The sequence below is a fragment of the Leuresthes tenuis genome, unplaced genomic scaffold (assembly GCF_036924035.1).
Source record: "Leuresthes tenuis unplaced genomic scaffold, fLeuTen1.0.hap1 SCAF_8, whole genome shotgun sequence".
NCBI lineage: Eukaryota > Metazoa > Chordata > Actinopteri > Atheriniformes > Atherinopsidae > Leuresthes > Leuresthes tenuis.
Genome location: NW_027325362.1, coordinates 21,724,998 through 21,751,872, shown reverse-complemented (window position 1 = coordinate 21,751,872; position 26,875 = coordinate 21,724,998). Strand labels below are relative to the sequence as shown.

Genomic DNA, 26,875 nt, shown 5'->3' with positions numbered 1-26,875 from the left:
AGACCTCCCTGTGCTCCTCCTCTGCAGTTTATCCCTTCAAGTTGATCTCAAAATTCATTCTAGAGGCGCCACCTGCTGGTCAAGCACTACTTGTAACTGAAACATTTATTTGCCCATTTTTTTTTGGTCGGCAGCTTACTGAGTACCTCATCGATGCTAAATGTTTTCAAAAGTGAGATCATTAAGGTCATATGAAGTCACTTAAGCACACAGGCTGACCTTGACATAACTAAAACTACACAAAGTTGATTCTTTAAGCAAGGTTTTGTTGGTAAAGTTCATTAATCTCTCGAAACAGATAAGAGTTAGAGGCTTTTCTATTTACTTAGCAATCAGTACAGGGAGGGAAGATCAAAGTTTAAGGCCAGGAATGAGGTGGTGTCACTTTTGAATGTTTTGATAAAGAACAATATGTTCGCACTAACTGTTGCACCTTTTTCGGGGGTGGGGGTTAAAAACTTTAGTCAAATTTATAATGCACAAAGTTTTCTAAGAAAGAAATCTGAGGACAAGCCGGGCTGTATCTGCTTCAAGGGGAAAGCACAGTGACTGATGGCATGACTGAAGCGAAGGACTGAGAGGAAGGAAGAAATCATTAAGCCACAAAGTCAAAAGTCACAGAGAGGTCTCTGATGTAATCTGCCTGCCTCAGATTTTCCCAGCACTCATCATTTCTCAGTGAGTAACAAACAAATCATCAAGCAGCAGCTTGTTGAAGTTTACACATACAGCAGGTCATGCTAATTACATCTTTATCTCTTCTAGTTGATGTACCCTTTTGAATGGTTGTCTACAAACTAATGACAAATCCTTCTGAAACTCATTTAGGAAGGCTTGACATACAGTTCTTTTAATTCCTCAAATCTTTCGAATGATACGTCTCCTTTATTTATTTATCTTTTTATTTATTTATGCAAACTGTTCGGACAAATCAAGTTAGCGCTCAGGGAAACAACTGTGCTTCTTTTTTTTAAAACTAAGCGCATTCTATTATTCACTGTTACAATATAACTGTTTACTGTCATTTTTAAGAAGTTAGAATAACACTTTTAAACTGTGCGTAACACGATAGTCCAAGACAAAATCCTTCTCAAAGCCAGACTTTCAACTAAATAATGTGGTTTGGAGTTGAAGTACTCCTGTTGGTAAACAATCAATCCCACTTCAACTGACCGAGGAGGTCTTTGCTTGATCCAAAGTTCATCGGACGAGCTTTGACCTGGAAATGAAAGAACAGGCTGGTGCATTAAAGAAAAAGAAGTTGATGCCAGAGAAAGTTGAATACTAACAAGGTAAAAAAAAAAGGGCCATATTACCATCTAACATCAAGGTTCTGGACATATTTCCTTCAATAACTCGATTTGTGCACGCATACTGGGACAAGGACTGTGGTCCAGTTAGATTTCCAGGTCAAACTCTAACCACAGCTCGACTCAGCTATGCATGTAAGATACATGTAAACATATTGGTACAGCTGGGATTCTCAAAGTTGGACAAAGATACCCAGATAATGCAATAAAAGTAGAATTTCTCCGTATGTATATGTTCTGTTGGACTCCAACAGTTGACCGAGACACTATGCACAAGGTAGCACTGTTCCCATCCTGACCTTTGACCTTGAAGTGACAAAAGAACCTGGTACACAATAAATGTAATTGTTTGTAGGAGGTATGTCAAACACAAGTACATCAACTATTTTAATGTTTGAGTGTAGCACAAACTTGACATAAACAAGAGCTGATGTCACTCAAGACTCTGACACAGGTACAAATCTCACAGATGCAAAGATAAACTACCTTAAGAAGTGTCTTCATTGTAATCCTTATCAAATGGTAATTGTTGAGTTTTAATGTAATCTGTTGTATTTGCTCCACCCATAGAGTGACTGACAGTAGAATATGGACTTTGATGAGGTGGATGAGCTGGTTGTGGATCTGTGTGATTGAAAGAGCTTGTTTACATGCCTGTGAGCTCTTTTCTCAAAATCAATTTAGTTTTTTTGTCTGTTTTTAAATCAATTGAGTATTTTGAAATGAAAAAAAAACAGAAAATAGTGGACTCATCTTAATCTTTAAGTTGATCGCAGGCTAATTAATGGAGACTCTCTATACTGTATGTACTAATGATCCAGCTCATTGTTAGCTAGTTTAAACACTAGAAAATAGAAAATGTATTAGTACTTATGGCTGTTTTGTGATTGCCTTTTCCTAGTTTGTTTTTTATTCTAAGAGAAGTTTCTATATTTGTTTTGTCACACACGGTCATGTATTTTCTATTTTTCGATGCTGGGACGGCTGGAAGGGATGCAACAGGAGGGCCGCGAGGGCCCGCCGACTGGCAAGTGGCACATTTCTAAAAATGCAGAGAGCAATAGAAAGTGAATGCATTATCATTCTGACACTTCCACTTGCAGGCAACCTTGTGTGATTTAGCTGTCTCTTTCTTGTTCAGCAATTTACAGCTGAATTACCCCGATACTTGACATGCTAAACAGAGCATAGTGTAAACAGTGTCTGCCCACCACTGGGGACAGAAATATGGGTGGGTCCCATCAACACATCCATGAATCCTCATTCACTGAAGGAGAAAAAGATTTAATCAGACCCTTAAGCTGTTGTTAAGGCCATTTTAATTTTTTTTCTTGGCAAAAAACTTCTAAATGTACTATTCTGGGGAGCACAAATGAGTTTTTAATCAATTCTGGAGTGGGACATAAAGCACAGATTATGAATAGCAGATATCTGCTCAATGACATGCCAACACTACTGAACAGAGATCTATGCTGGGAGCAGCGTTCACTTCCATCATAGTATTTGTGTTTATCCAACAGAAGCATTTGTTGCTGCATTCCATCAGAAAAATGACACACATGTGGTTTTGCCAGCTATGGCGAGTCAACATGCTGTCCAATTTAAAAAAGAAGATTAAAACGGATCCAGAATATGATGACTGGTGTGGCATTCAATCAAATAAATTTGGCATTTGCCACTCCATCAGTTATTTGACCTACACCAGCTACCCAAGGGCCCTCAAATTAGATACAGGCATTCAAGCCTAACACCAGCTTGCAAAGTGACACTAAATCATAGAGCCTTATAGTATGATCATTCTTGACCACTACCTTCCTCTCAGGAATATTGTCTTATGCTACACACAAGGCAGTCTCTGTCCACATTGTTCTCATTTGTGGTTCCATAATGGTGGAAAAAACCACTTCAGAGCACAGGTGTCCTGCTCTACCTTCAGTGATCTTTGGAAGACCTATTTCTTCAAACAAAACCTCCTCTAATAACACCTCTAATACCACAAACTGCACTTTGTACTTCTTTGCCTTTTGTAGGTATTCTATGTTCTTTGAGATTACTCCCTTAAGCTTACCTGATACTGATGTGTGAAAACCACCAATGCAGACAAAACTACCCCAGAGTGGGTGAAAAAAGCTTAAGGCCAAAGGCTTAATCCCGGCTATGCATCCAAACTCAAAGCCTGAAAAACTAGCCTTTGTACCCAGTAGCTTAGAACACGTTAACCTGTCATACAACTCATTAGTTTCAGGGAATCAGAAGCCACTTTAATGTGAGATACAGACTGAATTTCAGTTTAATTAGAAGCTACTTAAAGGTTAATCTTGATGGTAAAGTCTTTTTAGTAAATGCTCTTGGTTTCAAGTCATTATCAGAATTCAATGTAGATTTTTGTTGCAGTTTTGGTTTACTTGGTGACACAACCTGATACAGTGAGAGTCTTGGTGAGAATAAGTACACAGAGCGCTCGCAGCTAAGAAAGAAATAAGCGGTGGAAATTGGCACCTATAAGTTGGACTTTTCCTTTGTGAACGCTGTAGCTGACAGATACTGTGTCTTCTGTTACAAAACACAGAATCTTTATGGCTGAATGAATCCTTAAACTTTCCCTAAATGCCCCACGCAACTGATACAGAAGTTAGTTTTCTTCCCACTGAGGTGGGCCTGTCATGCACATGAGCAGAAAGCACTCGTAGAAGACTGACGGGGAACAATGAGGCTTCACAGTATGTGGTTTACAGGGGAAGTTCTGATAGTGATGCCTTATTTCACCAGGATTCTTTTCCCATGCATTGTTTGACAGCTGTAATGGGCTTATGTCTGTGTACAAAGGCAAATCTGAGGCTGCTTTTATTTCTCCCTCTGTAGCATGAGAGCTCAGGCACAAGTGTGGTGGACGGATAAAACAAGATTGTTGACAATATCAACTCATCTGCTGGCTTTGACCTGATGGGAGCAAGGCCATGGCTGGTTGCGCCTCCCTTATCAGGACATCAGCTGTCTACAGGGCCAGCCCCGATCCGCTGTCCGGGCCTTTTTTTCTTTTCTTTTTTTCTGAACGCCGCCATGCCTCTGGTTTCAGGTGGACTTTTTGTTCTCTTTTCAAGCAGAATGCAGGCTGTGGGCTGAGGAACAATACCGCGTTCAGAGAGCGGGGAAGAAACTGCACGTAGCGATCCCCACATCATTATGCAAGGGAACTCCCTGTCACCTCTTTTTCCCAGCCTTAATACCTCTTTTTCTAGGCTAAATTCAACATCTATTTAGAGAATACACATGCACTTGCCAAATCAAATAAACACAGCCTTCCCAGAAAGAGGCCATTTATGTAAAAAGTTAACTCTTCAGGTCATCGAGGCCATTGTTGTTGTTTTCCTTTTTCTCCTCTGGTGGAAGGTTTTTCAACCATTAATTATGGTTATACTTTTCTTTAAGTGCAGATGGAGTAGATGAAAATAAGAAAGCGTGTTTGACAAAATGTAAACGTAAACATAATACATGACAAAGTAATTACACATGATTAAAAAATGAGTAAAAAAAAAGATAAATGGAAAGAAAAAAAGAAGCGAAAGAAGTCAAAAATAGTGAATTTAAGTGGGTGATATTTGAGGTAGTAATGCAATATCCGCATTTGGCAGCAGTAAGTATAATTATTAGGAATTAAGTTAATTAAGCACAGAGGACAGGGGAGATGGGAGACATTCAGTCACAGTATACTAGAATGAGTGTTTAAGAGAAATGTATTGGACGTACTCTGATGTTTCAGCAAAACAAAAGTGTTATAATCATAATTGAATGTTTATGCGTGTATGCACATTTTTCATCTATTCATATTCAAATATAAAGAACATCTGTATAAAAAAAACATTAAAAGAAACCCAAATTACTACCAATTGTGCCTTGTTTGTGGGGTAAGAAATAACGTATGTGTCGCTCTCCCTTACGTCAAACACCACTGGAATCAACCTTAGTCAGGACAGCTCCATTCATTGAATTCAGGTCCAAGGTTGATGTGATAAAGCAAGTATTTCGATCCTGTTGTACATTCTGTCCAAGTTCACTGCAGGGACACACTCACGAGAGAAGCATATCGGACGGGTGAGTTGCTGTTTCAGCTTCTGGGAATATTATCACTGAAGTTTACGGCAGTTATCATTATCTGTACATGCACAGTTTATTGCTGCTGTTGTGGTGTTCCCTTTGTGATACTTCCACAGAGGGCAGTGGAAGAGAACCATGTATTGCTGAAAAACAATTAAGGGGGGGGTAGTTTAAAAGCTAAAAGATAATATTAGTTAGATCTTAAAAGATCAAGTTAAAAGGTAATTACCTGTCAAATAAGTAAATAAGTAAATAAGTAAAATATTTGACTACAGCTCACTATATTGAGTATTAGGGGGTAAAAAAATGATGTACTGCAATGGAAAATGTATTCTTTTATATGCTAAAACAGATTCTAATTTAGTTGCTATCAAGTCTGGGCCTACAAGAATATAGCTGAGGTCAATATTGCACTATATCTTTGTGGCCGGCCTTCATATAAAGCATTTGATAAGAATTTATGTGTCTTGAACAATAGAAGCAGAGAGACATGTTGTCAGGAAAGACAAAGAACAGTTAAGGCGACTCCACCTGACTAAAATTTACTTTCTGTCACTTTGGACAACGGAAAAGAAGGGGGGTTGGGGGGGGGGGGGGGGGGCACCCAGATTAGACGCAAAACATGTCATGAAAAAATTAGGGCTAAAACGATATTTGGATCGGCGTTTAACTATACTTTAACTTTAAGAGTTAATAATAATTTTATCGTAATGTTGACGCTGGTGGCGAACGGAACGTTTTCCGCGTGACGCCTGAGTCCGCACGGAATGTTTTGAACGTTGTACCAGAGGGCTGTCAAGACAACAGAGGAGTCAACCTGTCTGACTGCCTACCTGTACAGTAAGGCTCCGTATAACGTGAACTTTCTGTTCTTGTAGTGAAAATCCGTGTTTATCAAAGCCGGCGCTGTCATTGTTTATTAAGGGAGACAATTGAATGCCTTTTCAGCGAGTAGCCTTGGCGACATACTTTGTGCGAGCAAAACGTTTGACTTAGTCATTGCCTGCTTATTAACACTGTTCGCCTGTTTATGACACAGTGATATACCGCAGTTTGAGCGTAACACAAGGTATCACTTACACGATGGGGACTTTTTCATTCCTCTATATGTTCAGGCTTGTATGAGCTCGTGTTTGGATGTTGGTTTACGAGCTCCTCTTGGTGATTAAGTGATTATCCAATTATCTAAGCTAGCTGTCCAGCCACATAAGCATAGTACCGTGTAAACAGCACTCCGTATAATGACAGTCACTTAAAAGAAGAGGCTCTCTCTAGGCAGTGTTTGATACCGTGTTTTCTCAAGCAGCAACGGGTTGGAGATAATGTTATGCCCTTAAATCTGCAGTATCAATATGTAATATGTTACTGTTACTCAGTAATGATGAAAACAGGACACAGATGTGTTATATTAAGTTCAGCACACCGTATTTATATTGTCTTGTTTTATGTTGTAAATAATTAGGTCTACTTTATCTGTAACTTATTATCGGTTCAAGTCTAGTCAAGTTTACCAGTTAGAAATATTATGCATACAGAAAGAAGATGTTGTGCTGTATCCCCTTTTCTTTCTGTCGTATATCTCTGTTCAGTTTCCTTGCTGTAAAGCTTACTTTTCCCCACATTTGCTTTTAAAATGTTTAAAAAGTCAATAACAAAACTTGTGTTTTTCAGGAATTATCAACAGACCTGCAGGATGGACCAGACAGGCAGCAAGGGGCTGGTTCTGGGAGCGTTAGCCGGAGTGGCAGGTATTGGCTTGGCTGTAGCGTGTTACCAGGGTTATAAGTCCAAGCGAAGAAGCTCGTGCCCTGGGCTCAACCTTAACCCTGGTTATGTACAGGGGTCTGGCATCATGTTGGTGGATGGTCCCGGTGTGCCCAGGGGTCAGGCCGAGGTGCTAGAGCGCCTTGAGGCCCTGCTCCAGTGTGTGTCAGAGCTGAAGGATGAGATGAAGGCATTAAAGAATGCTCTGCCAATACTGCAGGACCAGGTCAGGGAGGAACTGAAGGGACATCAAAGCAGCCCTCTTCACAGGACCACACCAACAAGAAGGAAAAGGCCTGCAGGCACTGTCCCCATCGCCAGAGCTGAGGGCCGGAGCTCAGAAGAAGCTGAGAGTGAGGGAGGGTGAGTACTAAAAAAAATAATAATCAGAATAATGAATTTATCTTAAAGAAGAAAATATTAAGAATATTTCGAAGGGAGGAGACTCAATATTCTGTTTAATCAAAGGTAAGATATTTTTCAAACATGTACAGGACACTCCACGCGTTTGCTCAGGGTGCTCAAAGCTGAACATGTGGGGTTTTGGAAAGCTTTACAGTGGAAATTGTTATTTGGAAGGGCTTGGTTGAAAAGTGACCAAGCTCCTCGACTGACGCTTGAAATTCCAAAGTTTAGCTTGAGCATGTTGGAAAGACCAACTGTCATTTGTACTGAGAAAAGTAAATTAAGGGCAGAAAAGGGCAGTCGTCTTTTTTACGACTTCGTCAGAGATCAAAACTGTTACAGTCGTGTTTCTGAAGTCAGTGCGGTGGCTGTGACGTCAATGGGCACAGAATGTATTCGTATCACCAACACACTGAATTTGCACTCTACCACTGGACAGCATCTTGTTTCCTTTCACATTTCCCTGCTTTTTTGTTCTTCTCTATTTGTTTTTGTTGTCAGATGGCGAAACAAGTTTGAAACTGGGACTGGAGAGCGGCCTGTAAAGATTTGACGTATTCGTTCAGACTCTCTTAAGGAATCTGCGAATTGCTGCTCTTCGCGTTACGAAACTCTGACTTTATAACCGCAGAATGAAATCCCCATCCGCTTACTGCGTTTTATGTAAAACATCTGTGCGGTAACTTTGTAACTGCAAACAAAATCTCAACCCTCACAAAGCTGCGGGTGTGCAGTCAGTTGAAGCTCTCCATCGGAACGTTAAACACACCCAAAAATTTAGAATAACGGCTGCAGTCAGATTGATGGGATTCGCACAGCAAGATACCAAATGTTAATAGTTGTCCAAATGAACAAAGACATTCATCCACTGTCCCCGGCTAACCCCTGCATGAGATAATAATTGTCTGTTGTGGCAGTGTGGGATCTTTATTCAAAGCCAGTATTCTTGCCTCATATGGCAATCATTTATTTTTCGGATGACAACGCACTAAAAGAACACAGTCTTCATCACACTTTGTGCATGTCGTGGACATTAAGGCCCACATCTCAGAGGAGACGGTGGAAGTGAGACTGGGAACTCAACATGTTCAGTGGGCCAGCAGGTTTTATACAGTCCTCGAACATGGCCTTGGTTACCATGGTTTCAGGCAGTACATAATAAGATAAGGCCAGCTGGAGCTTCTTGTGCAATGTCTACTCGTCTGCTACTCTCGACGTCTTGTAAAGGAAACACAGCATAAATTCTGCATCGTTGGCTACCTCCTGGACAGCTGTTCCCCGAGCGGTTGCACTTCACAGGTGGTGAAAAAGCAACACGATGAACTCATCACGGAAAGGTCCATAAGGCCTCGCACCTTCTACATAATCACAAAATCATTTACAATGTTATACGTGTATTATTAGCACATTATCAATAGTTTTTTGTTCCACTTCAGTTGTCTGTTCCATTATTTTGAATGACGATAAAGTAAAAAAAGTTGGAACTATCTCTAACTATTGATTATTTCACACCATGTGTGAAAGGTGAAAATAAGGAGCATTTCCATTCGGCAGCTGCAGCTCAGGAGGGAGGGCAGTTGTCTACTAATTGGAAGGTCTGTAATTTGATTCCCGGCCTTCTGGGAGTGTCGTTGGGAAGACAGTGACCTCCACGTTGCCTCCGATGCGTGTGTGAATGTGTGTGATGTAACGCTGTGTGGACTAAGAGGTGCTGTATGAATGTGTGTGTGCATGGGAGAATGTGGTGTAAAGCCGCTTTGAGTGGTCTACGAGGCTATAAAAGCTCAATAGAAGTACAGTCCATTTCCCATTTCTTTGGTTTTCTGGCAACCTGGACCTCTGAATTATTTGGATTTGAAATTGGGATTGAATTTACTGAATAAATAAATAAATAAATTTACTGAATAAATACAAATTTGCTGGTCATTGTGAAGGCTGTGCTTGTAATAATTTGGAATCAGTGTCATTGTTACACACTTTGTCCAGCAGATTCCACTGTTTGCAGTACTTTGCAGCTGTTTATGAGTGTGACAGCTCAGCCTATTAGGTTTAAAGGGCCTTTCAGATAGCTGTGAATATGACATCTTTTGGTACGTGTCTTTTCTACAGTCTGATTTCAAACATCTGCATTTACGTCACCACTGCCAATAAGTTCATAATAATAATTCTTCGGCTAATCTAGTCTAATGAGAAGGGCTTCAGGCACTTCATTTCAACAAATTCTGGTAATCTTTTAATGAAAATAATTCACATTAGCTAAAGGCAACAAAATAAACAACAGGTTAGCGTCTGAACAGGTGATGAAGGATAAATTGATTCCAGTTAGATTTATTTCCACATTTACAAACCTACCAGGTGATGTTACCCTGTAATTAAAATGGTTGTGTCCCTCCTGCTTTACCTGTTAAACTTGCTGGCTGGTTTTACAGACTAGATTACAGTTTGACAGTGTGCACATTTGCCCGAGGTGCTGCAGAGTACAGCAGCCTCATCCAAGTACTGTCAAGCAGGCTGAACCACCCTGAACTCACACGAGCCTCAGAAAACATAAACACCAGATGAGTTTCTTTTCAATGGACTGCCATGCAAAGGCTGGTCCTAGAAAAACAAAATATGAAGAGTTAAATGGCGATGATTGGCCCAAGCCTTTGATGTTTTCAGCATTCGGGCAAGACTGAAGTCTTTCTTGGACATGACTGGATATGTGCTTAACAGCCAAACTCAAGGTTGTAATCAGACCCGGACAACTAATGAGAGGCTGGGTTTTCTTCGTGGATGTCTCAGCACACGCAGATGGACATTTTGTCTGTCTTTCAAAGCCTTAAGCGAGACTGACCTCTGCTTCATTTGTGTGAGAAATGCAGCTCGTAAAGTGCCAAGAAGGCATCGTGAGACTGGGTGCAACTGCATTGCCATCCTAACCACATAGTTTGAGCGTGCACTGGGCTTAAGAAGAGAATGCAATGGCTTCTTCCCAGCCCCACTAATGGGGAGGATTAATCAGCTGCCTGGGAGCATTGTTTGTTTCACAACTTCTAGCGTACAGTTGCTTGCAAAAGTATTCACCCCTCTTGGCGTTTTTCCTTCTTCTTCTTCTTTTTTGTACTGTGTAATGCAAATTGATTGAATGACATTGCGTTTTCGTTGATGGCTTAAAAGTTCACTTTTCGTCTCATCTGACCAGAGGACCTTCTTCCATACGTTCGATGAGTTTCCCCGCATGCCTTTTGGAAAAATTCTAAACGTGCTTTCTTATTTTTTTCTGTAACCAATGGCTGTTTTTTCTGGCCATGATTTATTGCACCATTAGACTTGTTGGCACTGAATTTGAATCCAGTTATTGGATCCCCTTATTTCCTCTCCTTAAGAATGGCTTCCTGACAGCCACCCTTCTATTAAGATCATCTCTGTTGAGGCTTCATTGAAGCCTGTTGCATCTCTCGGGTCCTGTGTCAGATTTTTGCTGGATATTGTCCGACTTCTGAAGAACATCACTTTCAGATAATGTTCATCTGCTGTAGATATTTTTTTTATGCCTACCACTTCTTCTTTTGTCCTCATTTTGTCAGGTTCTCTAAATATTCTAAGGACACCCTGCACACCATGTCAGCTTTTTTTTTTTTGATAGCTCTTAGGGAATCACATTATTGGTGCAAAAAAAAAAGAAAAATGATGACATACTATGTTATCTTTGGCATTTTGTCATAAAATCTAAAGAAGAACTAAAGAAGTGGGATCAAATCAAATTATGTGTTGACACAACACTGGTTTATCTTGAGTTATCTGTCTTTTTATGCTTTAAGAAACAAACAAAAAAAACACATTCCTCTGACAAGGGTCAGTTAGAAGAACTAAACTGAAAATTAGTAAAAAAATGTCTACAGATAAACTTTGAAATCATTGCTCAAGATTGCTTTAAAAGATAAGAAGACAGATGGATCCTTTGAAGCAAGACGTAAGAAATGAGCTTTGCATAGGGCATGGGATAATTCCCAAACATTTCATTGTTGTTTGAAAACCATGAATTCCGAACTGATTTCAGCACGGTTTACATCACTTGCCAGCGGTAACTGTTACTTGACCTGATTCATGTCAGGAGTTGCACAAAAGCATGAAGTGTCAGATAGTTTCTTCGTCATGTACGTTTCTTGGCAGAGGATGTGAGAAGGTTCATAGACGGTTAACAGCATCATATCGCACGAGCCCTTAGTCATGATAAATAACCATTTAAGGTCAGTCAACCTTTACTTGTGTTACCATTCCCCACCTCACTGGCAGGAGGAGCAGATGCAGGAGTAATGTAACACTGCCCTCTAGGAGGTATGGTTCGCAGGTTTTGAGTGACACTTGTCGGCCGCATCAAATACCCTTAATTACAGTTGGGGTTATTATCCCTTAAAAGAAATCATATCACGTACGCACCTCCCATAATTAAAGAGCCTTTCCTGCCGCTCTGTTATTTGTAAGAGCAGTGGGTGTGTGTGTGGGTGTGTGTGTGTGTGGGGGGGGTTAGTGGAAATGGTACAGTGAAGAAATTTAAGTGCCCAAGGGAGTGTGAAGTGTTCCTCCAGAGAAGCCAGTTGACATCCCTAATCCTCGCATACTCTTAAAGGGCTCTTTGTGTCTGCTCACCTGGTTTTGTGTTTTGTCCGCAACATCTCTACACAATATCCCCACAGGGGTCTAGATATTAAGCGTTGGGTTGAAGTCAGGTTCAGAGATTGTTCAAATCCAAAGCCGTACGATTAGCAAGATTAGCATGTTTGTTGCTCGGTAGGCTTGCAAACACAGCTCTTCCATATGTTGAAGAAGTGTTGCGTACTTTCAGTTCGAGACAAATGCAGCAACTGGAGAGTGGTAACAGATGTCCAGCAGGGGGCGTCGGGCAGGGGTGAACTGAGCCTGCTGCAGAGCATGATGGATGGACAAAGGGATGATTTTAAACTTCACCTCTGGAAGCGATTAGTTGTGCACATTTAATGATTTTCAAAAATTGCGTTTGAATGTTTTTCAGAATTGCAATCACTAGGTTAACAAAACGATTGAAATTATTATTTTCAATCATTGAACTTTGTGCTGTGTGTTTACAAAGATATTTCAAGTGTGACCAGTCTTGGCAGGGCAGTCTGGTTCAGTGTAGCAACCAACAGAACAGTTAGCGTGACATAATGGCATAACGATTGAGCAGGGCAGCATCGATAAAAAGCGGTACGAGGTCGAAAGCCTCAGCTGTTAACTCTATTCATTCCTCATGTGTCACAGAGACTTCCTCAAAGCTACCTTTCTGCGGGTAAGGAGACCCATCAATCACAGTCTGTGTGCCAAGCTGTCAGAGGCCTCATTTAAAGGTGTCTTGTAGGAACTTGTAATTCCTTGAACAGTTCCCACTGAGTTTATTTAGATCACGTCGCTGTAGCTCAAGGACATGACCGCTTCTTTCTTCTTTTTTTTTTCCCCTTTTCCAAGAAAAGCCTTTCTGACATTGGATAGTTGTTGATTTAATCAGATTTAAGCAGAGTTTTGTTTGGTGAGAGGCAAACCTGACCAATGTTTAGAGAGGGAAAAAGGAGCTCATTGTCTGCTTTGTGATTAAAAGCTTTAGTCGTACTTCCATGTGACGTCACGTAGCTTTTTGCTCCACACCTGTCGGTGCTCAAGACATTCTCGTCTATATCCGCAGATTTATTCTTCAATGGAGGCCTCTTAGCCAAACAAACATTTATTAATTGAGTTTTAGCTATGCTGTGAATAGAGATCTGACACGTTTGGCAGTTTGATGTGTCCTCGGTCTCCCTGGCCGCCGTCTGAACCGTTGAACCGTGTCTGTGGAGCTTGACCACCCACACCTGCCATGCCTTATAACATAAGAGCGTACACAGTAGTGATGGTAGTCCATTTGCCTTTGTGATAGATTACTTCTGTCACATCGTCAATGGAGACACATGCCATTTTTTTCACAATTTCCTGTTGTTTAAAAGAAATGCCTATGGCTCATTTTGGTCAAAATATCACAGGAGAGTACCACAGCTCCCTTGTCCAGCATGAATTTACAGCTCCGTTTATACCAACCGGTTTTTAGAAGGATGGAGTGAGCCGCCTCTCTGACATTCGATTACATTTGAAGAATTGCGCGTTTATGTCAGATTTGTCCAACCGGATTATTTTAAAAAAAAGTGACAGCTGTAGCTGGTGCTGATCCTTCTTTTAAACACAGTGTCACCAGGAGCCATGCATTGAACTGGCCTGTGCCAGCTGTGAGTAGAGACAGTCCTCCTGATGATGCATTCATTGTCCACCCTCCAATCAGGAGTCCTCCTCAGAATCTAAAACAGTAGACAGTACTGGTAGAGCAGTTAGAGCAGTTATATATCTACTGATAAAGCTAAAAAGTAAGAATATAAGAGTTTTGACTGATCTTTTTACACATAGCTGCGTGTTCTCTCTGAGTTTTTGAGTTGTTAATTACTTCAGACATGCTGATTAACTCTCAAGCACTAAAAAGGGATTTGCTTTATAATACCCCCCTTTAAAAGCCTCCTGCTTGATATTGTGAAGGTACCCTCACTTAGTCCCAAAGCCGCCCTGACCCATCAAGACGTGAACACAGAACCTCTGTTGTGTCTGGCACTGGGGAGTTCTGGGAGAGTGGGGCATGAGCCCCGCTTTCAGGGCTTCACCTGTTGCCACGGCGAGGGAGAGGGGATCTACAGCAATGTCGAGGTGGGCGGTACTTTTCAAAGTTTTATTCACGTGAATGCCAGGACAAGCTGAGAGATCTTTTGTCTCCTGTCAGTTTTTTTTAGGTTGTCTCCTAACCCAAAAAAGTTTGAACTAAAAGTCCTTTGTGCGTTTCTCTAAACGTTAAAAGTCCTCAAAATACTGTAAAGAAAATGCTGTATACTTAGGCGCCTTTGAATCTCATTCTCTGCAAGTGAACCCATCTGTTGACACGAACCTGTTACTTTTTGGCAAAATTACAAGTGAAAGTAAGTTTTACACAATTGCGTGCACTCCCCAGTTTCCATACTTGCTATTTTAAGAACAGAGTCCTACCACAGAGGTTCTATTTATAGTCTATAGTTGGTATAGTAGCGACGAAACTCGCATGACGGCATGATCACACGCAGTGAATTAACTGTCATCATCACAAACTTGTACTGTCATCCTGAGTCTGTGGAAAAGGAAAGAAAGGTTCTTTTTCACCTCATTTTTCCAGACGAAGTGAGAAAGCCAGTGATGCTGTCAGCTAGATGGTTCAGCAGCATGGAAAGTGGGAGTTAACACTTTCCCCTGTTGAGCCTGAGGACGGATACAGGATAAACACGTGGACTCTCTTCAGTCAGTTGGGCATTGTTGAAAGGCAGGCTTTCATTGATCTTGTCTCCAGACACTAGATAAGCCTGACTGCATGTTCCAAGGCCCAGAGAGGTTGGGCTGGTAGCTCAGGTTTGTTTTGAAGGGGGTAACTGTGGAGACGGCCATTGCTAAGCTCTATTGAGAGATCCTTTTTTTTTTGCCCCTTGGGATCTCTTTACTGAATGGCTGATCTCCCCCCGAGTGAGTACAAAGCCTGTTGAAAACGAAAGCATCAGCTTTCCAGTCCTTAACTTTACACAGTTACTGAAAGGGTCTTTGAGCTGTGTGGATGTGCGCACTGTTTCATGTTATGGATATTTAACCTAATTTATGGGTGTGTTCCTGCATTTTTCTTATATGAAAGAAAATGTAAAGTAGAAACTCTAAAGTCTAAGCTAAACATCTTTGAGAATGAAAGATCTAATCAGACGTTTTAACTTCCAAACAATTCAGTTGTGCGTGTGCTTTCACAGCTTCCTTTAAATTTGCCTGCAGGAAGGAGCCCTGTTTTTCTGGTCACGGGTGAGCCGCAGCAGGCCCTGCTGCTATATTTTGTGCCCAGTCATTGTTGAAATTCTGACCACAGTATTGAGGCTTGTTCTTTCGGAGCTGCACACTAACATTGCAACGGGAAGAAGGGTTTCTGCACTAGCACATATATACGTTACACGATCGCACTTAGTGATACAAATAGGTCATTCGCTTCGTTTTTCTTTCAACTCAAGTGATTCATGAGCTGTGGAAGGGCGTGACAGGAATGCGCTGATCACTCAGTACTGCGCAGCCTGTCCCCTACAGCACATAGTAAACAACAAAAGGGAGGGAGGGAAAGTGGGCTGTTTAATGAGTAAAAGGGTGAATGAATCTGGGAATGAATGAAAGTCCAGTAATGTGACAGTGTTGTTATGTTCAAATATAAGACTTCCTGCATTTGCTGCAAGTTGAATTCTTTCATTGCGGTTGGGCCACAGCAGTCAGAGTCAACACAAAAGCTTATCCATTCAGGTTTTTTTTTAAGATAGGGGTGTATTGGCCAATAGATTGCTTGAACCTTGCTTTCAGGTTTTAGGGTTTACTCAGAGGATGCTTGAGCGAAGGCCTTGGTAGTCTATAGTGTAAAAATAGACAGAGGTAAAAGTAAGGAAAGTGCTAATTCTGTCTTCTCTTTCGCTCCCAGTGGTTCTCAGTTTCCTGCTAAGCTACTGGATGTGGATGAATCACAGTTATCGCAACCGCTGTGTAATGCTGCTACCATTTACTCGGAAAATGTCTCAAAATGCCAGTTTTTTCTTTTAAATTGAAAGTGGGACTCTCACACTTTCAGTATTTCTTTCCATCTGTCGGTGCTTTTTTCCATGACATGATCTCACATGGCCGGACTCGACTCGACACATTGTTATTTGAATTGTTACCTTCATTGGTATTTATGACAAGAAAAAGGCCCATTTTACAGCTGTGAGTCAAATTGCTGCGGTACCACTCCACTGTCCCTCACTCACATCCCCACTTGTGCTGATGTTTTGGGCTTGTTTTGCAGCCTCAGGACCTGGACACCTTGCAGTCGTTGAGTTGCTCATGAACTCCTCTGTATACCAAAGTACTGTAGTTAAATTTAAGGCAGTGTGTCTGACAGCTAAAGCCTGGCTGAGATAACATAGGTGGATTGTTTCTGTTAAATAAATAATGACACCTTGAAATATGTGTTGTTGTGCATCCGAGGTTCTAGGACCAAAGTATTCCTTTTTTATGATGACGTGGGATCTAAAACCTTAAACTTAAAAAAGATGTACTGTCTCTATATTGTCTCTGTGTGAGAGACTAAAGCTTGTCACGTTGGGCAGTGATGAAAAAAATAGAACACGAGTCGAGAAAAGATGGGTTCAAAATTCACTCTGCGCTCTCAGCAGTCGAGACAATGGAAATAATGAAAAAGAATCCGAACCCTGAAGAAAATCCTTTGTTGGTTAGTCATCTCTCACGTCCATGACTACTTGTATAAGAAATGGAATAAAGCTGCTTTATAGCAGATTTCATTTTGAGTGGATTTGACGTTGAAAGGCAACATAACAAAGTGCCCCAAGAAGCAGATGAGAAATCCTTGATCACAGAGCACCATTTAGTTCCTCTGCAGCTCAAATAATTCCTGTAATCACAGCGCTCGGGGTTGAAAGTGTGTGTTGGGGGTGGAATTAGCAGGCAGCCCTCGGCACAAGGCACCTGTTGGGCCCACAGTGTTTGTGTCCTGTCTGTAGCCCGCTCTGACACATCCCTTCCAAACCATGGCTTATGGCTCAAAATTTTCTCCTAACCGCCAATGACGCACATGCGGCTGCTGCCAACACTTAATAGAGTCTTTTAATATTTTTTACCCGCGTCTGTGTCTTTGATTTTTACCTATAACTTTATTGCAGCTATTTTTCTGCCCCTGCCTCTGAAGTGCTAGCTTTGGGCGTCAGAACATGCTTACCATGGTTGAAATGGCGCAGTAAAACATCTAATGCAAGCGCTGCGTGCCGCACCTTGCTTAACAAGTCCCCCTGTGTTCCTGAAAACCCTTCAGGTGTCTGACGTCAGGAAGTAAAATGTATAAACAATTAAGTGGCCCACTTGTGTAAACATACCAGGTGTGAGCAGGCTGTGAAGATTGATCCCTCATAATTGGCACCAGGCAGAGATCGGCTCGTAAAAATGCTTGTGATGACAAGATTGCTTTTGATTCTGATGGCTCTGAAAACCCACGCAGCTGAGGTGTGTTTATCCCACCTCACAAAATGACAGAGGGTTTACCGTAGAAAGCAAGGCCCAGCCCCCGTAATTCAGCGAAAACGTCCTGCATTTAGGCCCATTATGGATGTATATCTTTCTGATGCAGGTTGTTAGCATTAAGCACAGCCTTCTGATCCACATCTGCAGTGTTTGACATATGCTGACAACAAACTCAGTTTTCTTCTACCATTTGTGTGTGCTTACAGGTATATAACTGCGCTGACAGACTCGGACGAAGAAGAGCTAAGCGACGCAGAACAGAGGGATGAAGAGCAACCTGCGGACGAGTTATCGGCCCTACTTGAGAGGATCGACCGTTTACATCATGGGTGTGAGTCTGACAAAAGGGAAAGTCTCAACATCCTTTTGGAGAAAAGAGAAGAGGTGTGTAAGCACTCGGTAAACGGGTGTTTGTTTCTCTGCAGCTGAACTTGGTGGTGGGTCTTAACACTTTGGTGTGCTTCTCCAGTTTGGGCAGCATTCGGCATTTCTTTGGCGGCTAACCCGATGTTACTGTGACGTTCATGACATCAGCGCCACTCTGGAGGAGAAGAAAACCCACGCAGAAACAGGTAATTTACATAACCTTGTTTAGTGTCTTCATTTGCCAAGCATCTCACCATTGTTGTGAAAACAAAAGGAGTACGCTGGCCACACTCCAAATTGAAGTTCAGGTCTGAGTCCGTAACACCTGTATTTCTGGTTTGGTTTGTGGTTTCTAACTATACACACTGAAGTTGAGCAGAGTTCAGACAAGACAAGGACCCTCTGTTTTGTCTTTGTTTAATTGTAGGGAACTGTGCATGATCCACTTGTGTGTTTGTTGCTTGTAGGAGATCTCAATCTTGAGGTGATGTGGATTTGTTTGCTGTCTGCATAACTGTGGGGCCGTATTTTGTTGCTTTGTTTAATCTGAGCTCGTGGAAGCATGTAATTATTAAACAAATGAGGCCCCAGAATGGAACACTGGGGAACTCCACATTAAAAGATGAAAATGAAAAAAAAATGAAAAAAGACAACAACCACTGCGGTGGACATCCACAGAGAAGAGAGCTCATTTTCAAGAATAACATTAGTCTCTAATCATATCTGAGCAACTGCACCTTAGATTAGACACTCCTGTTAGTCACCCAACCTTAATTGTTTATCCTCTCGGACCAGAAAAAGCTGCTGAGTCACGTCATATTGATTCGTCATGGAAAAAAGTATTTTCATCAAGTGTTTTTGTAAAAGAACGCAAAGCGCCTCAAGCTGCGTCGTTTTTGGTACGCATTCAGGAAGTTTCCATTCACCTCGTCTTTTTCGACCCTACATGAAACTGTCAATCGATACCCAAATGTTAGGTGCTAACTTGGTGCATGGTTTTGGCTGTCAGAGCAATCCAACAAATCGTGTCATTGAATAGATAAAAAACATCGTCCAACTTTGTCGCTTACAGACTTTTGCAGCCAAGCTTCTCCCTTTAAACACACGTAACAGACAGAAAGAAAGGTGGCGGTGGAGGTAGCGGACCCAGGTGAGGCGATAGCGCCCACACAGCTTGGCTCCATCCGTCGGTGTCAGCGGTGACAGAAACATTAACGTGAAAGCTGTTGCTCTAATGGATTAACGATCCATCAATATCCCGTTTATTTTCAAATTCATGATGACAGAACAGACTTTCTTTGTCAACCACTGAGAGGTTCGTAGATGACCACAATGCTTTTATGAACAGAGGCTCTTATGCGATTCTTATGATGTTCAGACTGGATCGACCTGTTTCTCTGTGCCGTAATCCTTCCTCATCAGTGAGCCTCTAATCAAAGCTGCCCAGGTGCTTCCTACAAAGACACTTTTGTCAAAGCATTTGACAGTGTCACAGATGTGGATATTTAAAGAACAGGGCATCATATGTAGCATTCATTCAGATTTTAATAGAGTCAGTGAAATGAAAAGGTTTCCACTGATGGACTACATTTTATGAGGCCTTATTATGTTTATTGATTTATGTTTATCCTGTTGTGCTTAAGCCAGTTGATGTGACCAATCTGTATTCTGTCCCTGTCGGGTGAACATGAATGTGTGTGTTAGGTTTGTATTTCAGTAAAGGATCCTTATCTCTCTTTGTCTTCTTTATCTATCTTTCTTTTCTCTTAGGCAAATACGTTGGTGAGGAGGCTGTGAGCTTAAATCCTGCGTGTGCTGAAAGTCATCAGTGGTGGGTTTTTGCCTTTTCTTTCCCGCCTTTCACTTCGTTCTCTTCGTTCCTTCAGCGTGTCAAACTTTAAAAGCCACGTTTTTCTGCAGCTGCGAAACTCTTGAACGCGGGGTTTGATGGCACGAGACGCACGGTCACTGGCTTATTGAGTAAACGTGATGGGACAGAATGAAAACACAAAAGCAGGTGCTTTCCCCCGGATGTTTGAGGCTGAACCTTTGAGTGATGTCAAGTGATAGAGAAGCTGTTCCTTTGTGTTTGTTTGAATGATTAGAACATTTTTAACATTTCCTTGCAAGCTGACATTTAAAGGTTGCAAATAACTCTTGTTGACTGTCACAGGGAGGACTTCGCAGACACGTCCTTCCCTAACAAAATGAATGAAAGAAAGTTAAAAGGACCTTTTCCTCTTTTGTACCACCCTAGTTGACTAAGGCAAAAATTAGCGGTACAGAGTGGGCCTCGTGGCAAGAATCCCATCTGCATTTGTGCAGGCCCCAGTGCATACCTCATCTGAAACACTGCTCATGTCAAAACCTCCTTAGCGGGAATATAGAATTAAAGACAAGATGATACAAAGAACCTTTAGTTCTTGGTTTAGCTCAACTGCAGCAGTGGATTTTGAGCATATAAAATGACGAATGCTCTGTTTGTTTGGACAACATTAATAGTTTTCCCATTCTTAACGCTAGTTTCATATTCCATGTCTACTTTCCCTGAGGCTTTCTCAGGGAAAAACAGGCTAATCATTCATCAGTGAGTTATTGCCATTTGCATACGCACATACGGCAGCACTCGAGACATCAAGTGAAACAGAAGGTTGTGTTTGTTTAGTTAATTAAGTGCAACAGCTTTAAGAAAGAAAAAAAAAAAAGCTTAGGCTAATCCTGTATTCACTAATGGAATTTGTAAGATTCTTAAACCGAGTAGAAATGCTAAGTTGAATGGACAGGTCAAAGTAGGTAAAGCCACTTTTTGAGAGGGGAGGAGGCAAGGATTGGGGACAGTGCCAGGCACTGTTGCAAGGAAGTTTATGTCTGAGGTAACTGTTTACTTAGAGAACAGATGCCGTGAGAAAACTTGTCACTTGTTTTTACGACCGCTGTCCTGCTCGTCACAGTTTGGCAAATGTTGTTTAGATGTGCTGCCTGTCACTTCCTGCTCTGCCACTGAGACTACTCGTTGGCGCTTCTCGTTAATGAATGGTGTTTTCAACATTTCCACTGCCGTGTGTGCTTCAAATGGATTCCAAACTGCTTACAGCGTTGATTTTTTATTTTTTTCTTTCCTCAGAAACTTGAGGAGCGGTGTTCAAAAATCATAACCGAGTTGAAATGTGTGTGTCACAGAGATGTCTGTGAGTGACAGCTTGATAGGTTGGGCGAGGATAATCTGAACAAACCTGCATTGTTGTATTCTAGGGGAGTATGCTTGTGAATACACTGTCTACCTTTGAAAGGTGACACTTCTCTGGCTGTGTGCTTCTTCAGGAGTGAAACAATCCGGAATAAATGTGTCTCAATGTGCTGACGAAGCCTCCTTGAAGTTGTTGCATATTTGTCTAAGTCCGTGGAGGAGTGTGCATTTTGCTTTACAGCCATCTGTTAGGGGCACCAGCATGAGAGCCACTGTCTCTAAGAAACTGGGAAAAGTGGTAAAGAAAGTTGTCTCTGAAGCCTTTTAAGATGACTGTGCACAGAAGAATGTATGAGCTGCCAAACATAAACGGCAGCATTGCTTCCACCAACACAAAGTAATAAAACAATGGTGTCCCTTCAGTCAGAGGCTTCTTCAGCTTCACTGCAACAAAGAATGGTGCAGGAAGCCATTCCTGCCTGCAGTAGTAATCCAACACAGTGACGGTTCATAATGAGTGATGGCTATTTAATTATATTGCAACAATATAACTTCTGTCCGACATAATATTTATAGACAAACACGAGGTAATCTTTCTATTTTAAAATCACAGGGGAATTATTCAACCATTTTAGTAGTTACTAGTTCCAGTAGTTCCAAGTAGCTGCGTTACTACCAGCTGTCGGCTAAAGCAGTCAAGCCCCACAGCAATATATAAGCTATTTGATGTCTTATATTTCAATGACTATTTGAAAAGTAGAAAATCTTTGCCCATCTTTTCTCAGTATGCCTTTGGAAAGAAGAGCCTTCATTGGAAATGAATGAAGGGGTTTAGCCCCAGATTGCTGGTACCATAGACATCTAGGGGCTCTTAGAGAAAGTGTTCGGCACGTGCATTTATAGTGAGAGGTGTTCCGAGTATCCATGCTATCTACTAGGTCACAACCAACTAATGTGAACACGACATGACTAACAACACTGAAGTCCTCCATCAAAAAATGCATTGTGTTGCATGTGTTCAAATATATGTAAAAAATTTAACAGTTCCATGTTGTACATTATGAGAAATTCATGCTTTTTTTCTTTATTAAGCAGATCTGGGTGCAAAATACAGTGAAAGTAGCAAAAATACTCAGTCCACAGAGGAACGCACACAACCTCTATTCGTAGACTGCAAGCTAAAGATTAAACAGGGCTTCTGTGAGACATGTCTGTGTAACAGGTACACAGACGTGTCTCCAGCACTGCCTGCCTGCACTCTTTTTCTCTGAGGTTTCATGGCACCGGCAGGAAAGACACGGAAATCATCCAGGTGTTGGCAGCAGCAGTTCAGTTCCATTTAAAGCTACAGTGTGGTCACTGTAACACTTCTCACCAGTGTGTGTTTTTTAACGTAGTAAAAAAAAAAAAGATGATGATTAAGGAATGTCATTAGCTAATTCAACAACACAGTGTTATTCCTTTACTAGAAGCTGAAAGATTATCAAGCTCTGTCTGTTTGTTTTCATTAAACCACCATGATGCTCACGGTCTTAGGCTGATAGCTCATAATCTTGGCTTGCCTCACAATTCAGTTGGATTATGAATCACCTGTTAACAATTCTGCTTTGCGAATGCACACGCCAAGAGATGGGTGTCCTTTGAGATGAAGTACGTATTCTGCCTTTCTTTAAGCCAATCTCGATTTACTGAACCTGAGCAGGGTGATCTTGATAAGCTGTACTAAGATGCTGGTTGTCTGCTGGGTGAATCATTCATTGAATTAATTAGACATTGTTTATCAAAAAGCCACTTCACATTGATCTGTGAATCATTCAAGAATAAATAAGGAATGAGCCACTGTTGTATTTACACATGAAATGATTTATTCCCATTTTTTTTGTTTAATTTACATAAAAAGTGCCAAAAATAACCCTTCGTACAGAAATCAGATTGTATTTTTGCAGCAACAAAGTGATTCCCAAAGAGCTATCAGCTGAACACTTGGAACATCTCAGCTTTCAAGCTTGTTAGAGTTTTTCAGTCCCCCCCACTCCTTAAATACTGGGCTTTACATCTGGTTATGATTATTGTCTCACCTATTTTTCTTCGCAATTTATAAAGAAATGAAGGGTGGCTCAAAACCTTTGAAGAGTAACTTAACATTTTTCCCATTTAATACATTTTAACTTCCAGCTCCAAGACATTTGTGAACCCCCCACTTTTAAAAGCATCCTCACTGGCAGTTTGAAGACCTGAAGTGGTAAGGCAATGAGATGCCCACATAGAACTTCTCAAAGGAAAAGACACGTCTTCCTTCTCTGCCTTAAACCACCTGAGATGGATCAAGACCCTTTAGAACCTGGAAGTGTATGAATGAACCTGTTTAATTATGCCTCTCTCAAGCAATGGCTGTGCTCTGAGGCATTATGTTTGTCCTTTTATCAGCCCATTCCAAGCTCTTGGCTGTGATAGCTCAGTAACACCTTGAGGGAATTTCCTCACATTTGGTTGGATACTGAATTGTGTTAATAGAACAGATCTCCTTTGATGCCAAGTTCAAACATGTTTTAGTGTCTTTGTCCATATTTAAATTGTTGACTGTCATTGTCACTCTTCTATCAGGGTCATATGTGTTGAATATGACTGCATTAATGCCTATAATTAGATTCCCTCGGCCCTCTCTACAGAAATACATCCATACAGACATGAATGTAAACTGAAACTCGATTGGGTGGAGCATACAAGTAAGAGGCAATATTTCTAGTTCGAAGAGCACCACCGACATGGACACTGGAATTGCAGTCCATTTTTAGGGTTTCCTTGCGTGTAGATACCTCCATATCGCCCTTATCAGGTTTCAATCTTCAAAGCACTCCTGTAGTGTATAGCTCCTCTCTGACGCTGACCTTTGTTGTCAGCCACTTTATAAAGGGATAATGCCTGACTAGATGTCCATTATCAGGAATTAATGGATGACAATATGAGCTGATGTGTGGACCACACTAGTACAAGATGTGTTTTTGTTTGTATAGATGTGTGTGAGCATATGTGTACTTTGGTTTTCATGGGAGGATTTTATGCCACTGAGCGTGAAGCTTGTTTGTATAATCTCAGCAGGCTGACGCCTGGGAGATGTGATTACTTTCTTGTATTACCGGCTTTGTTTTTTTTCAATGATTCGGCAGTGCGAATTCAGCCTGTGTAAATCCCTGACTATAAGGCCCCACTGATGGTACAAAAGCTATGGATTAAGTAGGGAGACTGTGGCAGTGCCAGTTAAAGGAGCGGTGGGTATAGAGTCACTTTAATTTCAAACAGTTGCTTCATCGTGGCAGCGCTGCACTCTGCTCTCAGTAGCCATGGAAAGCCTGCATGTGGGCATAACATTCAGACTTCATCCTACTCTGTCTCATCTCTGGGGGAACAGTTAACACTGAGCCACAAATCCCATCCCTATTACAAAAAAATCTAATCTATATCAGCTCATTTTGTCATGTACTAAGTGTGTCAGCTAGTTTCACTCTCCCCCACACTGTCACACAGTTTGATTACAAATCTGTTCAGTTCCTCCTCCTATTGCTTCTGTTTTAGCCCCGAGTTCTACCTGGAACTTTCTGTCTTTGAATGAACTCTATGTTTGGATTTGAAGACTGAAATCAATGCCATTTCCGCTGAGCACCTGACACTTTGGGCCTTTGTTTTTGCCCTGTATAGAAGGGGATTTTATTGAGCTGAGATAAGAGTTTCTAACTTTTCTCAATGAAGGACTCTGTCCTCTCCTCATCTTCCTCCGTCACCTTTTGCTGCTGCCCACCTTCCCCTCCCCCTTGATATTTCCCTTTTCTTGCCATCTCAAGGAGAGATAGTATTTCAACTCCTGGTTAAAAGGAATGAATAAACAAAAGCGGGTTGGCCCCTGAGGCCAGACACACCTCTCTGCACCTTCACATCCCATCTCACACCTACTTCATCATACTTCACTGTACTTCCTTTGCCTCTTCAGTAAGAGGTGCAGTTTCACCCACTGACTAAAGATAAGCGGAACATACTCCTTCTCCTTCTTGGCTACTTTTAGATTTAGACATTTACGTTTTGAAATGGACTTACAGACACACAGTGACGACAAACCTTGACATAATCACAGCTGCTTACTTCCCTCAGTCCAGTTTTTGAGATGACACCACTATATATTGGTCCAACCACGAGCTGCTCCAACCCTGAAGCTCTTTGGCTCACGTATTACTCACTAAACAAGGCCAGAATTGCTACATGCTACAAAAATATGCCTTGCGTTCACTTCTATGTTGCGCAATCTCTTCTATCTCTTCTAGCTCTCCCCTGGGCAATGCTTGATCTCGTGATTACTATTTGTCTCTTGTACTTTACTGGAGTTGGTGCTTTGCTGCTTAGATTTATTGCATTTAATCACATCAACATATTACAACATGTTCTAGACAGAGGCAAATTCCTTCATTTTTTTGGACACAGTCAGAGTCGTATTGACTTTACTTTATTTTGTTTTATCTTTATTCTATTCTATTGTTTTTATTATTATTAGATTTTTCTGTAAAAACTGTCCACATTGCGCTGACACCAAGCACAACCAATTTCATTGCCAGTAATGATGCACGGCCTTACATGGTACATCACAGTAGAGAATCTTGAATCTTGAAATAGTTTGCATAAAACCAGGTGTCTGAGCTGATTAGATCCAGTTTTTGATTGTACAGTGGAAATTCACAACTATACTAATCTCAGGGTACATTCGTGACAGATAAGCCCAATAATTCTCTCTGAGCAAGCACTTGGTGACAGTGGGGAGAAATAAACCTTTGATGAAGCAAAAGTACCACCAACAGCACCAACACAACCAAGAGCAGCCCATGCAGTTATATCTGAGACTGCCCTCAGTGCAACAAAATGCAACAACATGTAGAAGTGTGTTTGCAGGAGTTGACAGACTGAGATACCGATGCAGAGGTGGCCACTCCCTCATTAGATACGTTCCTGCTGTCCCATATATGTTGTGAGCCTTCAGTCTTCAGTCTAATTATGTTAAGATGTTAAGATCTAATTATTTTTCATTATTCAGAACCATGTACAATACTCAATATTCCAGTTATAATTAGTTAATTAAACCATAAGGTAGGGTTAAAATATATATATATATATACATATATAAAAGGGAAACTATGTCTTGGTGACTCAATTGAAAGTTGATGACATTTTTCTTAGCAATGCCACCAGATGTTCCTGTAGCTGTTGACTGTAGCTTTATTGAATACTCATTCAGTTCAATAGCTGCAGATGCCGTATGGAGCTGTTGCCGACATGTGTGACAGGAGCTGAAATTAGAATTAAGATATATTGGCTTCGCACAAACCAGCCGTGTCCTCGCTCCATCTGTCCTCAGCACATTTAGCACGTAGTGATAGATTTACTCAAAGCATTTACACCCAGCGGTCTGTTTTTACTGGAGGCCGCGTAGCAGACAGATAGCATCTGTTGCGGAGCTCTCCACTTTTGGAGTGCCAGCCAGTGGCTGTGTGGGCGCACCCTGAGCTACCTTAAGAAAATAAACACAAGGCTTTTTTTGGGTTATAGTGGCACACAAATCATCTGCCTTTGATAGCTTTTCACAGGG

General features: G+C 41.3%; 1 protein-coding gene across 2 annotated transcripts in view; it reads left to right on the top strand.

Moving 5' to 3' along the window:
* Nucleotides 1–5,323: 5,323 nt before the first annotated feature.
* Nucleotides 5,324–26,875, top strand: part of LOC140313339 (regulator of microtubule dynamics protein 2) — a 30,473-nt gene continuing 8,921 nt past the window's right edge. The window contains exons 1-5 of one of the 2 annotated variants that reach the window (XM_072391408.1): nucleotides 5,324–5,402; nucleotides 7,077–7,532; nucleotides 17,903–18,080; nucleotides 18,166–18,268; nucleotides 19,833–19,893. In XM_072391408.1, the coding sequence (XP_072247509.1) occupies nucleotides 7,099–7,532; nucleotides 17,903–18,080; nucleotides 18,166–18,268; nucleotides 19,833–19,893 (776 nt within the window). In that variant the 5' untranslated portion in view covers nucleotides 5,324–5,402; nucleotides 7,077–7,098. Of the gene's footprint in view, nucleotides 5,403–6,124; nucleotides 6,246–7,076; nucleotides 7,533–17,902; nucleotides 18,081–18,165; nucleotides 18,269–19,832; nucleotides 19,894–26,875 lie in introns of those variants that run through there. The other variant, XM_072391409.1, reaches the window with a different exon arrangement.